At 37.6% G+C, this 16412-nt stretch overlaps 1 protein-coding gene across 9 annotated transcripts in view; it reads left to right on the forward strand.

Moving 5' to 3' along the window:
- LOC134342810 (extracellular sulfatase Sulf-2-like) overlaps positions 1-11147 on the forward strand; it is a 352386-nt gene extending 341239 nt beyond the window's left edge. For 8 of the 9 annotated variants that reach the window (XM_063041404.1, XM_063041405.1, XM_063041403.1 and 5 more), the window contains 5 exons: positions 589-712; positions 962-1003; positions 1294-1327; positions 2703-2756; positions 8767-11147. In XM_063041404.1, coding sequence (XP_062897474.1) covers positions 589-712; positions 962-1003; positions 1294-1327; positions 2703-2756; positions 8767-8797 — 285 coding nt within the window. In that variant the 3' untranslated portion in view covers positions 8798-11147. The remainder of the gene's footprint in view (positions 1-588; positions 713-961; positions 1004-1293; positions 1328-2702; positions 2757-8766) is intronic. The other variant, XM_063041410.1, reaches the window with a different exon arrangement.
- The last annotated feature ends 5265 nt before the right edge of the window (positions 11148-16412 follow it).

Consider the following 16412-nt stretch of genomic DNA (forward strand, 5'->3'; position numbering starts at 1 on the left):
CAGATTAAAGTCTGTCACGAGCCTTGTGGCCCATCAGGCCGGTGCTTATGCCGGTTTCCATGGCGTGAAGTGACTGAGAGTACGAGACTCCCCCCCCCCCCCCCCCACCGGCCCCCGGATAGGATGCCAGTTTGTTGCGAGGTTTGCCAGTGCCCATTCTCAGCTAGGTAGACTGGAGCATTGTGTGGTTAAGTGCCTTGCTCAAGCATACACACGCTACCTCAGCCGAGGCTCAAACCCACGACCTTCAGATCACTAGTCCAACGTCCTAACCACCTGACCACACGCCACACGCTGTAAACACAGCATCATGCAAACTGACTGTATAGGAGGTGGAAGCCGATTCACTTGATTTGCATAATATAAGGTCTGTTCATGCTGTTTTAACAAACCAAACTGCGCTGTGGAAAAATGTAGTCTGCCATTGAAGTATGGCTAATAATTCCTAAAAGCATAGAGACAGCATCTGTCCTCGAGGACTACTTAGAATTCTAGCTTGTCTACCCTGAAGAGTACATCAAGGAAAAAAATCTTAATGCATAAGAATCGATGTATCATTTAATGAAATTCCATATTTTCCACTTATAGCTGATGAATGCAGTGAACACATTAGATCGAGATGTTTTGAACCAGCTGCATGTTCAGCTAATGGAATTACGAACCTGCCGTGGTTTTAAGAAGTGTAACCCACGGACCAGGAATATGGACACAGGTAAGAATATCATACTCATTATGGAGAATGGTACATGTATAAACGTTAACTGCCAAATGTAATAACTTAAAATATCAAACTTAATTATTTTTACATGTGAGCAAGTAACATTATTTTTCTATGTTTATAATTTATGGATCACGAGAGAAGTCTGATTAATAGTTCAATAAAAATATTAGATTCATCATGGGGCCTATTAATTTTATAATACAGTTCATTCAGAAATTAATATCCTTTTTTAAAATTTAGGATTGACCATTATGACTGAACAAAGGTCTGAGTTCATATCTGGTATGTCATTAATATTGATTTTTATGGAGTATGGGCTAGCCCAAGGGCTGAGTTGTGTGTTATATATCTCTGCACTCTTACAGTGAAGACATTCATATTGGTGGGGGTGGCTAGTCATTCAAATTTCACCTAAAACTGAAAGTCTGTGGGAAAATCCAAGCTCATTCTAATAGTTCCTCCATTTTGTTTAGTTGCATGGTAATGATTCTTCAAAAATACAAACTGAATTCTTTAAATTCAAGCAGCCTTGTGACTCACTTAAATAATTTCAGGACTTTTTCTCTGTTTAGGAGGAAAAGATGAAGAGAAGTTTGATCAATACAGGTAGCCATTTCATCTAATATTGTTTTTTTATGCATTGGCAACGATATCAATTAACGCAATAAAAGCCTGTTTATTCTTCATGAATGTTTTTATTACAGTGAATTCTGGTTAATTAGGATACATTGGGACCAGTAAATTTTGGCCCAATTAAGCATGTGCCTCAATTTGCTGAACTTTCATGGAAATAGGTCAAAATGTACAAAAAAAAAGTAAAAAAAGTTTCACTGAGTAACAAATTATGTATTTAAATGAAATAGAGAACAAATTAGAACAGTACCAATACTACATCGGTACTATAAAACTGTGTATTAATTCTTAATAGTTATCAATGGAGGAATTCATCCAGGGTACACTGCAAGACCTTTATATTGACTGCAAATGAAGAAAATCAGCACAGACAACTAGTGCAGATAATGAAATACCTTCATACAAAGCTTTTGATGATTGTATCCTCCAAATCTTCATTTTCATTGAAATATTCAAGATAATTGTAAATACCTTCAAATTCTGCATAGTTCCTAACTTGTTGAAGTAGCAAAAGTGTTTCATTTTCAATCCTAAGCTGTTTCTGGCATCTCTGAACCTAAATGCTTGAAATGCCAGTGAGCAAAACTGTGCTGAATTGTCTTGCTGTTTATTGCTCACCAACTATCAGTGATAAAAATCTCTGATTGTTGAGCAGAAACATATGCAAGTGGTGGTATTTGAAAACTGTGCACTCCAAGCACGGTGTTGTGCCTAACAGCCACACAAGTGCACGCAACAGACTCTGCTTCAAGACTGTTCGGCAACAGTCCCCTGCCGCAATTAAGCAGCATAGTGTCCCAAATAAATGAAGGGAATCCTCCCAACAATTTTCTCAATTAGGTTTTGTTCTTTAAAAGTTGTCCCAATTCAGAGGTTGGCCCGATTAACTGATGGCCCAGTTAATCAGAATCCACTGTATTTGTTCTAGTTTATTGTGGGTAGATAATTAGGAAATGACAGAATCATTGTATCTATGTTGAGAAAGAACTGAGCTATTTATGTGCAGCATGTCTGCATTGAGAAACAGTGTTTCGGGTCAATAACCTTTCATCAGAATATTGCTTTTCATGATCTCTCTTTAAAAGAGCCACACAGATTGTTTATGTATGGAAATGACAAACTGGAATGATATGGTAGGATAAGATTATAGGTACACGCAGATATCAGTAAATATGTATAGCATCCAATTTTCAGCATGTTTCTCTTCATAGTTTTTCATCCAGGAATTGAGTTTGCACTCAACATGAACAAACTCAATACTACTTTCATGTATGTTCCCCTTTTGAGTTCCTGTTTCAAGATGCTAAGCATTATTATTTGTTTGTTTGTTTTGCTGCTTAAACAACAGGCAATATCAGCGTCGGAAATGGCCTAAAACGAAGAGACCAAACTCCAAGTCCCTGTGAGTTGTGCAAGAACTGCTTCAATAGATCTGCCTACATCTCTGCAACTGCAGCAAACCGCTTGCTGCTTCTTGCATGCATAGCCAGAGCATTTACACCACTAATTCTCCATGTTACTTCACAATAGCATGTCCGGAAAAAGGCTTCCTAAATAATATGCACTTGGAGAGATTATTTCAAAGAAACAGTTACTCACACATGATTTCTATTTATCTATTTGTATGAAGTCTTGTATTTGCCTCAGCATTTTGAAATTGAGACAGGTGAAGCATTGTATTTGCATTTCATTTGCTCAGCTATTCTATTTGCAAAGCAACAAATCTATACTGAGGAATTAATATGCACAGCAAATTTGTAAAACTCTACCCTGTAATCAAAAACTAGTCGGATTACCAATCAATGAACAAACTAAGAATGAAACTCATAGAACCACGCTAAACAACTCAGGTCCAAACAAATTCCAGGAAAATTTTAAAAAATACAGATGCTGGAAATCTGAAATAATAATAGAAAATACTAGAATATTTCAGCAATCAGGATACATCAGTGGAAAATTAAACCGTCAACTTTACAGGTTGAAGGCCTTTCATCAGAAATAAGAAAGATGAAAATTCATAGAGTTACTCTTTCTATAACTATAGCTGGCATCTACCAGGAATACCTGTACCTCAGCTATAACTTGGACTTTGCTTGGGCTTTCTTCTACTAAGAGAGGTAGCAGAGAGTAGGAAGAGCTGGAAGAAAGATTGTAGAGAAGTCTGGGGTGCTTTGTCAAAGATGAGAAAGATTTATTAGAAGCTCTGGGAAGGAGCCCAACAATTTAGTGTCAGAAGGGTGTTTCAAGTGTGTGCGTTCTCTTCCATAAATTTCTTACCTTGAGGAGGCTCCTCATCTCGCAGATTGCTTCAGTATATTTTTTATCTACCTGAGGCAGACTTGTCAGTTCTCTCTGCTTCTCTGCATAGATTAATTGCCTTCAAAACAACGCTGCAGAAGCTATTTATCTCAGGAAAGACCCATTATTTCATTTGCAAACCAGAATCTGTTTTATTATGACTGACTTGGATATGTGAGATGTGTTGTTTTGCAGCATCAGTACAGTGCAAAGGCATAAAATTACGATAAATTACAAAATGAGTAAATAGTTCGTGGACTGTTCAAAAATCTGATGGTGGAAGGGAAGAAGCTGTCCTAAATCACTGAGTGTGAACCTTCAGGCTTCTATACGTCCTCCCCAATGGCAGTAATGAGAAGAGGGCATATCCTGGATAGTGAAATACTGATGGATGCTCTGAACTTGCTAACCTGTGAACAGATCTATCTCCACAAAGCCTGTGCATTCTGAGAAATCATGATATGTACTATTGACTACAAATTTGTTGATCAAGTTTTCATCATGTATTGGTTACTAAGACCTAGCTCAGACCAGAGTGTTGTAATGAAGACTAGTATAATTCAGAGATCTCTGATAAGGATAGTATTGTAGTGGATTGTTAATTCTTTACCTGTGCCATTGAGGTTAACTAAGTGTAACTTTTGTGGTCAATAATGGACCTACCACATAGATGTATTTGCATTATGATTTGCTAGTTAACACTACTACAGAGGATCAGTGACAATTGGTAGGTGGAATCCTGTAAGACTGTGAGTGCACACAGGAGTAGAAGAGGGCTGATCGTTATTTTTGAATGTCAGTTGGTAGTACTGGCAATAAAGTTTGTATTTTGGGGTCTCTGATTTAAGGCTCATTGCAGAACGTAGAACATTACATTACAGCACAGGAGGAGACCCTTCAGCTGAGCACAATGCCAAATTAAAGTAATCCCTTCTTCCTGCACATGATCCAAATCGCTCCATGACCTGCATATTCATGTGCCCATCTATAAGCCTTCTGGCACCACAATCATATCTGCTTCAACTACCACCCCTTGCAGTGTGTTCCAGACACCTACCACTCTGTGTAAATAAACAACTTGACCCACCTACCCCCTCAATCTTTCCTCTCTCAACCTCATGGTATGCCCTCCAGTATAATAGTTCTACCCTGGGAAATAAATTCTGGCTGGCTCCCTATCTATACCTCCCATAATTTTATAAACTTCTGTCAGGTATCCTCTTAGCCTTGTCTGCTCCAGAGAAAACAATCAAGTTTGTCTCTTTATCACATTTACTCTCTAATCCAGGCAACATCCTGGTAAACATCTTCTAAGCTAAATCCATGAGAATTCTATGGCAAAAAAAGGTAAACGATTTTTTTCACCTTCCATGAGCACACTAATTTCTTATAAACATTGTTATACAAATACAATATTTTAAATTAAAAAATTGGGGATGATGCTGGGTGGATGAATCTGCAGGTGGAAGGCGTCATGTACTAAAACCACTGTGAAAATGCCTGTCAGAGTTGGTTCGGCTGCAAATGTCAAGAATGGAATCAATAATAGCAAAGGGATGATCTAATAAAGTACAACAAGATCAGTTTCCTGATTAAATTTGACCGGTTTAAAATAATTTTTGTCTGAGTCAAATTTTTTGTAATGAGAAAATACATAAGGTATTACAGATTCTTGCAGGGACTATCATCTCAGCCTCTCAGGAGGGCCAGGAAAGTCCCCAAAACACAGGAAAGCTGGATATAATGAATGAAATAACCAATTAAATCCACAATATTACTTTTTTTATATTTTGGCAGCATTACAACTATTCCAAAAGCCTACCTTTTCATAAATTTTAACACAAACGTGACTACAGTACTGAGGTACAGTTTATGTAAATATGTTTACAGTCTCGAGAATCACTTCATGCTTGGTTTGATATTTTGTAGCAAAGAGCATAACACAAGACTTTGAAAGATTTGGAAATTGTATTGAAAACAAACAAAAAGAAACTACATTTGATGGAACGTGTGGTAACTGTTTCGTTCTATGACTCCAAAATCCTAACTACTGTCTTTTACTTTTCTTTTCATCAGCATTGATTTCTCAGTGAAGGAGAACTCAAAACATTCTTTATTTCTCTTCTGCTGGATTAGCCTGCTAAAACACTGCATGCACTCATAACGTTTGTGAGTTTGGTTTTTATTTGAAACGATATTAGCGTGGCAACCTTTGCTAACATTCCTTCATGTTCTTCATCTAATTCCCCTATCATTGTTAATGTTCTTTGACTATCTTTCTTATTTTTAAGGTATTGTGAAAATTTTAATATGAATAACTAATAACTTTCATGTCTGGTTTCTAAGCATGAACTTTGCAAATGTGATAACTGGAAAATAGCATGCCTGCCTAAATCATGTAGAATACCCTTTCACTATGGTTCTCGGTGGACCCCACTGGGCGTATAGCAGCAGAGCAGTGATTAAAATTGGACTAAAAGGCCAGAGGCTCAAATTTAAATTCCCGACATCTTGACTATCTGGAATATTGTTAATGGTATGGGTATTTATTATTGTATTAATCATGAGCCATCTTTATTCAAAGCAACCCATCCTCAGACCCAGTAATGTTGTTGATATTTAGAAACACAACAAACCATAACAGTTACATTGAACTACAGAATAAATAAAACCAGATGAACCAGCTGGCCTTGCCCCAGGCAATGAACTTGGATATGTCCGTGTCACTCCCCAGCCCAGTGGACCTTGAAAAATGCTCAATATGAATATCTGGGACTGGTGGAATTTATTGCACAAACCCATCAGTCAAACAATAGCCTGACACAGTTGGACTCACAGACTTATGCCTCAAAGTTAAAGTGCCAGGTTCACTTTCACAATCTCTGAATACGTTGTGGAAAACAAACCTACAGATGTTGGAATCCAAAAATAGAGACTTGAAGTACTGAATCAGACAAAACAGTCTGAGAAAGTGACCCTTTCTCAGACTACTGGTTTCCCTTTCCACAGATGCTGTTTGACTGGCTGAATACTTCAACTGTTTCTTGCTTTCTCCTAGTTACATACTGTTCTACACCTAGAACTGACTCACCAGTGAGAGTAGCACAGTTAATATACAGGACATGGGATCTGACTCCAGTTCACATGAAGTCTCCTGTCAGTAGATCAAACATGGAAAAGGAAACCTCTTTCTGATTGCCATTACTCTCCTTGCTCGGCCGCACCATTGCTTCTTCACGGTGAACAACGTTAGAAAGGAGCATGCTATGGCTGATGTATCTGTGTTGATAGAAGGAAACAGCACACAGGCATGTGGAGACTAGGAGGCTTTGTCTTCACACATAATAATGTGTGGCTTCACAATCGTGTTAAAAAGAATAGGCATTGAGCAGATCTATAAACTTAAATTTAGGTATCCAAGAGCACTAAATTCCAGCAGCAGCATGAAAAGCAGATGTGTACACTGTCATGAGCTGTCACTCATGGCCTGGTGTATCACTCACTCTGGCATTGGTATCAAGCCAATGAATGTGCCCTAGTCCAATGCAGAGTAGAAGAGCTACACCAGACACACCTAATATAAAGTGTCAACCTGTTGGAGTTGTAAAATAAGATAGTATCAAAAACGGTATACAGTTCACATAACCATAGATCAGATCAAAGCTTGGAAGTTTTTAACCACCTAGGCTTAAACAGTCCACTTGATTTGCATACTATCCACTACCTTGGACATTCACTACCTCACACCAGTGCACAGTGGCTGTGGTTCCATTTGCACCACAAAGCAATACTGCCATAGCAACTCCAAATCTAGAACATTCACCAGCAAGGACAAGGGCAGCAAGTGCATGTGCTCCTCCAAGTTCCAAATCAGAAATATGCCATCGGTATTCATTATCTTTGGGTCAAAATCCTGCAACACCTTCCCAACCTACAGAGTTGGGGGTACCTTCATAGAAGGACTGCAGCCACTCAAAGAGGACAACTTATCATCACCTTAAGGACAACTGTGGATGGATGATAAATGCCTGCAACACCCAGACTCCAAAATCTAAATAAAAATCAAAACCCTGTTGTATGACTCCAGACACAGAGTCAGCAACTGTTCCATGTCTCTGTGGACATACAGATGGTCCTCAGATGGATCACTATTGAAATTCAGGTAAAAATTCTTTTATTAAAAAAGATACCTGCCTTACTTTGTAGAATTTGACACTTGACTTGCTCTGCACCATTAAAGTAAATCCTCTCTCAGAGCATTGTCTGATCTACAAATGACCCAGAAGTGATTTTGTTTCACTTACCACCCATATATGTCATGAACATCTATTTCACTTTCTGGCATTTTTCTCTTTTTTTCCTTTTTCCACCCCCTTTTCTCTCTTCTTCTATTCCCCACTCTGGCCTCTTACTTCTTCTCCTCATCTGCCTGTCACCTTCCCTGGTGCCCCTCCTTCTTCCCCATCTCCCATGGCCCACTCTCTTCTCCTATCATATTCCTTCTTTTCCAGCTCTTTACCTTTCCCACCTACCTGGGTGTCACCTATCACCTTCTAGCCTACCCTCCACCTTTTTATTCGGTGTCTTCCCCTTCCTTTCTAGTCCTGATGAAAAGTCTCAGCCTGAAACATCGACTGTTTATTCATTTTCATAGATGCTGCCTGACTTGCCGAGTTCCTCCAGAATTGTGTTGCCCTCAGTTTCCATCATCTGCAGAACCTCTTGTGTTCATGACTTACCATTTGGCCCCAATGCTGCCACTATCCCTACGCATCACATTGCTTACCTGAGTCAGTTGTTACGCATCCATTTCAAGTTTAAACGTACCCAATGAATTAGTTTGCCATCAATCCAAATATGCTTTATATTTGCCTGTTCATCTCACCTGTATTCAAATTTGGACTTCTCTAGTTAAGGGAAACATGTGAAATCCTTGTGCTCCAACATAAGCATCTTTCCCTTGCTTATAAACGAAAACTCTCATTTGCTCAGCTTTTATTTGCTATATTATGATGCAAGACCTACATTATTTAAAGTAGTAAACAATTGCCAAGGCTTTTCATATTCCAACATCATTTTCCTTTCATTTAACCTTGTTTCATGGTTTATTTCAGAGGACAACTCTGGGAAGGATGGGAAGGTTAGACTCTGGACGATGATGACTTCATCAACAACATCAACTGGTGACAACTTGAAAGTCCATACTGACAGGATGGTAATCCTGTATGATCATGGACTGAATTTCATTTTTAGCCTTGAAGATTGGATAAACTATGGGGCTTATGTAGATAGAAGGTTCACACTGCTGGGGAAATTCAATGAAAACAAACTCTCAAGGGCCAATTATGTAAATGAGAGTGGAAAGTCTCTTCCATTGATTATTAGCCTATTTGCTCAAAGCATTCCATCCTTTGTTCTCAAGCCATCATTTCAGCATACCATATTATTGAAATACAGTAAACGAGCGATTCTACAGTCATGGAGGAGAGAGGTGATTTATTTTTCGTGGATCACTGGAGTTATTGGATACTTACCAGTGCAAGTTGTAATTTGTTGGTAATGAAGTCATGCAAGTTTCAGCCACTGCCAATGGGTCTTTGAGAAGAATCAACCAGTTAAGACCAATTTGGACGACTGGATCAAATATCAATGGCAATGCAGGAGAGATAAATGGAAATGAGTATCACAGAACAAGGTGAAATAACTGGAGAAGATCTTATAGAATATGACTTTTGGTTTGAACAGAAAAGGAACTGAATGCTTTAATAGTGCATAATGATTTTAGCAATTACCAGCATAATTCTGAGAATTCTGCTTTGTTGCCATGATAGTGTGTTCATTCAGTTTAAGCCCTCTATTTCTATACACCTTTGAAATACATACATTTAAGGGAGAGCAGCTTCTGTACAATAAGTAAAATTATATTTGTAAATATTTACTGCATTTATATCCATCAATGAAGTTCATTCAAGTGAAAAAGAATTTAAGTAATACAATTTGGAATGTCCAGCTACATGTAATGTCAGGAATTCAATTACATTTTAAAATTAGCTCTTTGACTTATCTAATTGTTAATAAGTTTTAATATCTTGTTCCGTGTTGAATTAAGTTCCATAAGTTCAGCTGTAATGCTTTCATTGAAACTTGACTTTACATAAATGATGAAATGAAAATCTGGATTTTTCTTCTTTTAAAAAAGGAAAGCATAAAATTTATCTCTGGCACTGGATGCACAATATCGTTACAATTGTGTGTTATAACCCTCTTCCAAATTACAGTAGTTTCTATTGGCTGTGTTGGATTTCTAGCCTAATTTTTTTCATTTAGGTATAAGTAAAAATGAATCATTTGCTATGAAATAAACCATAGACTAAGAAATTTAACACTCCTTTGTTGTATACAGATTAATCTAACAGAATAAAATTGGATCAGTTAGCGTTTCCAAATAGTCTGAAGTTGGAATGTCAGGTAATCCTTAACTGAACGAAATCATATGCATAGGAATACAGCATATTTCCCATCACCAACTTTCTACATCCTATCCACAATGCAGTCTACTCTGCCTCCAAAATTCAGTTCCAAGCCAGAGTGGAAGATGCTGGCACCACAATAGCACAGTTACTGAGGGTGACTGGAGATGAATTTATAAATAACAATCTAAAAATGGGTACAATCAATTATGATCTAGCAGACTAAGTGAAAATTTACCTTTTTTTTTAATGTTCTAACATGAAGCACAAAACAAAGTTGATGTGGTTTACAATTTGCTTGCTTTTTCAAATGAAAATGTGTAATTCTTTTCAAGGGACATTTTTGATACACAAGTTATGGAGAATTATTAATCCAGTAAATGAATCATTCCAGACTGTAAATAGTTACTTTAAAAAAAACTGTGTGCATTGTTAGTAAGATTGCATTAATTGCAACATTGTTTATAAAATAATTTGTCATCAAAGTAGGTTACTATCGGAATATATAAATGAACGGCTAGTTCAAAATCTAATGAGTGAATTGAATAATCCCTGCCTCAAACTGAAATGCACTCTTTGAAATGAGCAAGCACCAAAGAAAAGACCACAGTATTAAAATCTCTCCAACTCGCCATACCTTTGTGTGCTGGTCCCTACAGATCATTCAACTATTGCTAAAGTTATCTAGAATATGTTGTAAAATTTGCCCTTTAACATTTCTTACAGATATAATATGAATTTTGAGAAACATTGTTGCATATGATGCAGTTGTACAAACAAGTTGTTGTTATTATGAGGTGTTTGTCCGAGCTTGTGTATTAATATTTTAATTCTTTCAGGCATTTTAAACAAGAATAGAATATCTGATTTTGTAATTGTAACTTTCTCACATTAGTGTTGAAACAGTCTGTAATCTTCGGACTGCTGAAACGACGTCGACAACAAACATCAGTTACAAGACTAAAAACCTTTTTAAAATACTATTAAAATTTTACTGTGATGTGTTAAATAAGTGTCTGTCTATAGCCTTTATCAACAAGCCTAAAACCTTACCAATTTTTAAAACAGTTTTGTGGCACATTCTGTTTGTCCGGACAGTAAAATCAAACAGAATTTAGCATAGAAATGGGTAAGGATAAATTTCAGCAACAATTTGAAGAAGGAAGGTATTTTGTTAAGAAATACTTCCCCCGTTCAATGTCCTTTTGAAATTAGCATTTGAATGCTAACGATACCCTGAGTATCATATCTATCTTTGAAAATTGATTTTCTATGCATTTATCATGCTAATAGAGTATCTTAAAGTAGATTTAGAGGAATGTAAAGAGCTACAGAAAAAATCAGCACATAAAGCATCATTCTTCAGATCTTATTAAAACCATAATGACAACACTTGTCATTAAATCAGAAAGAAATATTTCTGCAGTACTTAGAATTTACAAATTGAAATATTGCTTATTAAACTCAAATGGACAAAACCCTTAATATTACAAAGTGAAGGAAATGCTGGTACTAGACTTTGACTATCTGATGCAAATATAATACACACCAATCTTCATACGTGGTGTCATTTATACGTAGTAACTCTGAACACCTCTGAATGACTTGAAAATTTCATCTACCAGAAATATCTCAGGCTGCACTGCAAAATAAAACAAAGGCGAATTTGAATTAACAGAGTGGTATTATTTACCAAGTTTTAATAAGAACTAAGATTATTTTCCAAGAAATAAATTCCATGTACAAAGAATAAACAAGCACCAATGACACAAAAGTGAATTTTTCCCTACTTTGTTACTTGTCCAATTTTTGTCATATTGTTTTGGTATTTGATTTTCTTTCCCTGTTAGCAAAGTTTAAATACAGTTGCTTAAATTGAGTATTATATTTTAAAAGTATTTCAAATCCATAAAATTATTTTTGGATCTGCCAACTAATCAATGGCATTATCCATGCAAGGGGGTTTCTGCTAGAATTCACCTAAAATAACACAGACAAAACAAAAAAAAACAACTAATAATTTTCAAGTGCAAATTGCATCCACTGTAAATCCAGGTTCTGGATCACTACACTGCTCTAAAGACCACTCTGCTTCATGCTGACACCACAAATTGGCCCCATCCTTAAAATGAATTAATCACCATGACAATTTTCCAATAATTACACTCCTTTGCAGCCTTTTGTGGAGTCTCTGAAAATTGAGAATGTCTTTGAATGTGCAAGGGCTCCAGTGGTGGTCATCGAAAAGCTTTCATTCATTTTAGCACACTGAGAAATAGATTACTATGAACAAATATAATGCACAAAAAATCCCCTTAGCTTTGGGTGGAGCATTGGCTGATTGGCAGAAAACGGAGAGTGGGAATAAAGGGATCCTATTCTGGCTGGCTGCCAGTTACCAGTGGAGTTCCACAGGGGTCGGTGTTGGAACCGCTGCTTTTTATGATGTATGTCAATGATTTGGACTATGGGATTAATGGATTTGTGGCTAAATTTGCCAATGATACAATGATAGGTGGAGGAGCGGGTAGTGTTAAGGAAATGGAAAGCCTGCAGGGAGACTTGGATAATTTAGGAGAATGGGCAAAGAAGTGGCAAATGAAATACAATGTTGGAAAGTGTATGGTCATGCACTTTAGTGGAAGAAATAAATGGGCAGACTATTATTTAGATGGGAAGAGAATTCAAAATGCAGAGATGCATAGGGACTTGGGAGTCCTTGTGCAGGATACCCTAAAGGTTAACCTCCAGTTTGAGTCGGTGGTGAAGAAGGCAAATACAATGTTGGCATTCATTTCTAGAGGTATAGAATATAAGAGCAGGGATGTGATATTGGGCTGTATAAGGCACTTGTGAGACCACACTTGGAGTATTGTGTCCAGTTATGGGCTCCTGATTTTGGAAAGGATCTTCTGACATTGGAAAGGGTTCAGAGAAGATTCATGAGAATGATTCCAGGAATGAAAGGGTTAAAATATGAGGTACGTCTGGCAGCTCTTGGGCTGTATTCCCTGGAGTTCAGGAGAGTGAGGGGTAGAAACATTCTGAATGTTAAAATGCCTGAGCACATTCGTTATGGCAAAGTTATTTCCCATGGTAGGGAAGTTTAGGACAAGAGGGCGTGACTTCAGGATTGAAGGATGGCCATTTAGAACAGAGATACAGAGAAATTACTTTAGTCAGAGGGTGGTAAATCTGTGGAATTTGTTGCCCTGAGTGGCTGTGGTGGCCAAGTCATTGTATGCATTTAAGGCAGAGATAGATAGGTTCTTGATTAGCCAGGGCATCAAAGGGTATGCGGAGAAGGCAGAGGAGTAGGGATGACTGGAACAATTGGATCAGCCCATGATTGAATGGTGGAGTAGATTCAATGGGCTGAATGGCCTACTTCTACTCCTATGTCCTATGGTGTTATGGTCTTTGTTAAAGTCATTTTTGATCATTTAAGTAGGATGAAACTGGGTGAATATATGCTGAGTTAAAGCTTACAAGATTATGGAGAAAGGGCAGAGAGGGTGACAATGAGTTGTTATGGCAGAGAATCGATGCTCTTATGGTGGGACACATGGCTGCATCTCTTCTATGAAATGTATTTTCTTTCCAATTGGAGGCTTCAACACCATGATAAAGATGCATATATGTTTTAACTAAACCCAATGGGTGGAAGTAGTCTGGATGTGGTCAGCTGTTTCAAAGGGAATTGCTGATATATAATTGTTCTAGTGGCGGTGGGCAGATCCACTATGACTGGCTAATACCATTGTTTCCGTCACTCTGCTCTGCCACTGAATTTCATGTCAGCCTTGGAACTCATTATAGTGGGACTTTCCACCGTAATATCTGTGACCCATTGATTTGAGATGGATAGCCAGCCATTTCAACATTTCAGTTAAAATTCATTAAGTATTTCATTTCATTTTGACAACATGGTTATTTTTATATTAGCACTTTGCAAATGACTCTAGCTATCAAAGAAATATTAAAATTGTAAAAAACTTCAGAAGAGTTTGACAAAAGGCAAGGATCTTTCCCTGTGGTTAAATAGATACTGTACTCCAGGAGCTGACCTTTAGTGGTAAGTACTCTCTCCCCTGAGGCCTCTCTTCATCTTGACACATGCTTCATGATTGTGGAAGACCAACTTTACTGGCCCTATACACCCAGCCAAGGAGAGTCTAAATGGTTGGGAACTCTGAATGGGGAGGTTGAATGCAGTACCATATAGCCAATTACTTTTTGTAAACTGTATTAATCTTCCTACAGCAGATTATCTATCTCAAATAATATTTTCTAATCTAATTTTGAAAACAATTGCCTGATTGCATTCATCAGCATTTGTCATTGTGTGCATGTTTCAACAGAAGCTTCAGGAAGTACTCTGTTATTTTACAAATATAGGTTCTATAACTCCAGTGGGTCTATGTTATTAAGTGTCCACCAAATAACAAAAGAATAAAGGAGAAGGTTAAAAGGGATATGTACATGACATCTTATAGTAAAAATTTATACACAGTAAATGCAGGCAAATAGCAAGCATACTATCTTTCCGCACAACTCGAGGCTGCTGTCATTTCCTCCTTCTCAGCAGAAGGATAATGCAGAAAATGATAATAAAGAGAAATATGTGAGGATCTTGTTGAAAAATTATCATGTTGAAAAGGGTAAGAAAGGACATGGAATTTGAATGTGATGAAGAAAGATGTGCACACTTTGACATTAATCACTCAGTTTTTAAGTAAATGAAAATAAAATGGGAATTTCTCTAAAAATAAATTCGGGGTGGATGCATTATTTTCATTCACTAATGTACATGTGAATGGAAGTAATTCACTCAACTCAAGCATTCAGTATTTATTAAATGGGGAAAATAGTTTTAATTTATTCTAGTAACTAGTCCATCCTTCTATCTAAACTGAATGAAATTGTTTGCCATTTCAGTGTCATACTTCACCAAGTTGAACTTCAGTTGTCAGACATAAGTTCCTGTTGAAACTTCCAGCAGCAACTTATCAATGGGGAGAGTAACAGAGTTAATATTTCATGTCAATAATCCTTCAGTTCTGTTTCTCTCTCCACAACTGCTACCTGGTGTAAAATCATAAAAGAACAGCAGCAGAAGACTAATCAGTCTTTTCAACCTCTTTCACCATTCAATAAGATGAAGGTTGATCTAATCTTAACCTCAGTACTTCTGTACTCTTCCTGCAAATCCCTTCAATTTCTTTGTAGTTTAAAATGTCATTCAATCTTGAACTTCAAAAATATTACACAACTCTCTGGGGTAAGAACTTCCAAAGGTTCTTCAGTGAAGAATTTTCTCCTCATCTATATCTGAAATTGGTAATCCTATATTCTGAAACAATGTCCACTGGTACCAACCAACCCTTCTAAGTGAAACATCCGTGGCTCGCCCATTCTTGTGTTCCCTCCAGACCTGCCAATTTCAATAGAGACCAGGATGGCCATCCTGATTGTAGCAGCTGATAACTCAGAATTGCATATTTAAGTGTAAAATTGATACCACCAAAGACTCTGCTGACTAAATCTAAACTTCCAGTAGTCCAATCACTCACCTGGCATGCTTTTGAACTTCCTAAACTGTCCTGTCTCGCAGTTAGGTAACTGCTGAATTTTAAAATTCTAACATTTGATTTTACATTCCTCCAGGGTGCCATCCTACAGAGTTGCATTTTTTTTTTAAAGAGAGCATATCGGTAGGGTTTGTATTTTGCTCTGGGTGTCTGACGTGGGAATCCTGGGAATCTGATATTGGAGAGGGTTCAGAGAAGATTCACAAGAATGAGTCCAGGAATGAAAGGGTTACCATATGAGGAACATCTGGCAGCTCTTGGGCTGTATTCCCTGAAGTTCAGGAGAATGATGGGGGAATCTCATAGATTATTATTTCCCATGGTAGGGGAGTCTAGGACAAGAGGACAGGACTTCAGGATTGAAGATCATCGATTCAGAACTGAAATGCGGAGAAATTACTTTAGTCAAAGAGTGGTAAATCTGTGGAACTTGTTGCCATGAGCGGCTGTGGTGGCCAAGTCATTGGGTGTATTTAAGGCAGAGATAGATAGGTTCTTGATTAGCCAGGACATCAAAGGGTATGGGGAGAAGGCAGGGGAGTGGGGATGACTGGAAGAATTGGATCAGCCCATGACTGAATGGCGGAGCAGACTCGATGGGCCAAATGGCCTACTTCTGCTCCTATACCTTATGGTGTTATACCCCACAGTCTGAATAACTTCCTTCTCAACCATGGCCACTTGAGATATTTGTTCTCT

Source organism: Mobula hypostoma, chromosome 2 (assembly GCF_963921235.1).
Source record: "Mobula hypostoma chromosome 2, sMobHyp1.1, whole genome shotgun sequence".
Classification (NCBI taxonomy): domain Eukaryota; kingdom Metazoa; phylum Chordata; class Chondrichthyes; order Myliobatiformes; family Myliobatidae; genus Mobula; species Mobula hypostoma.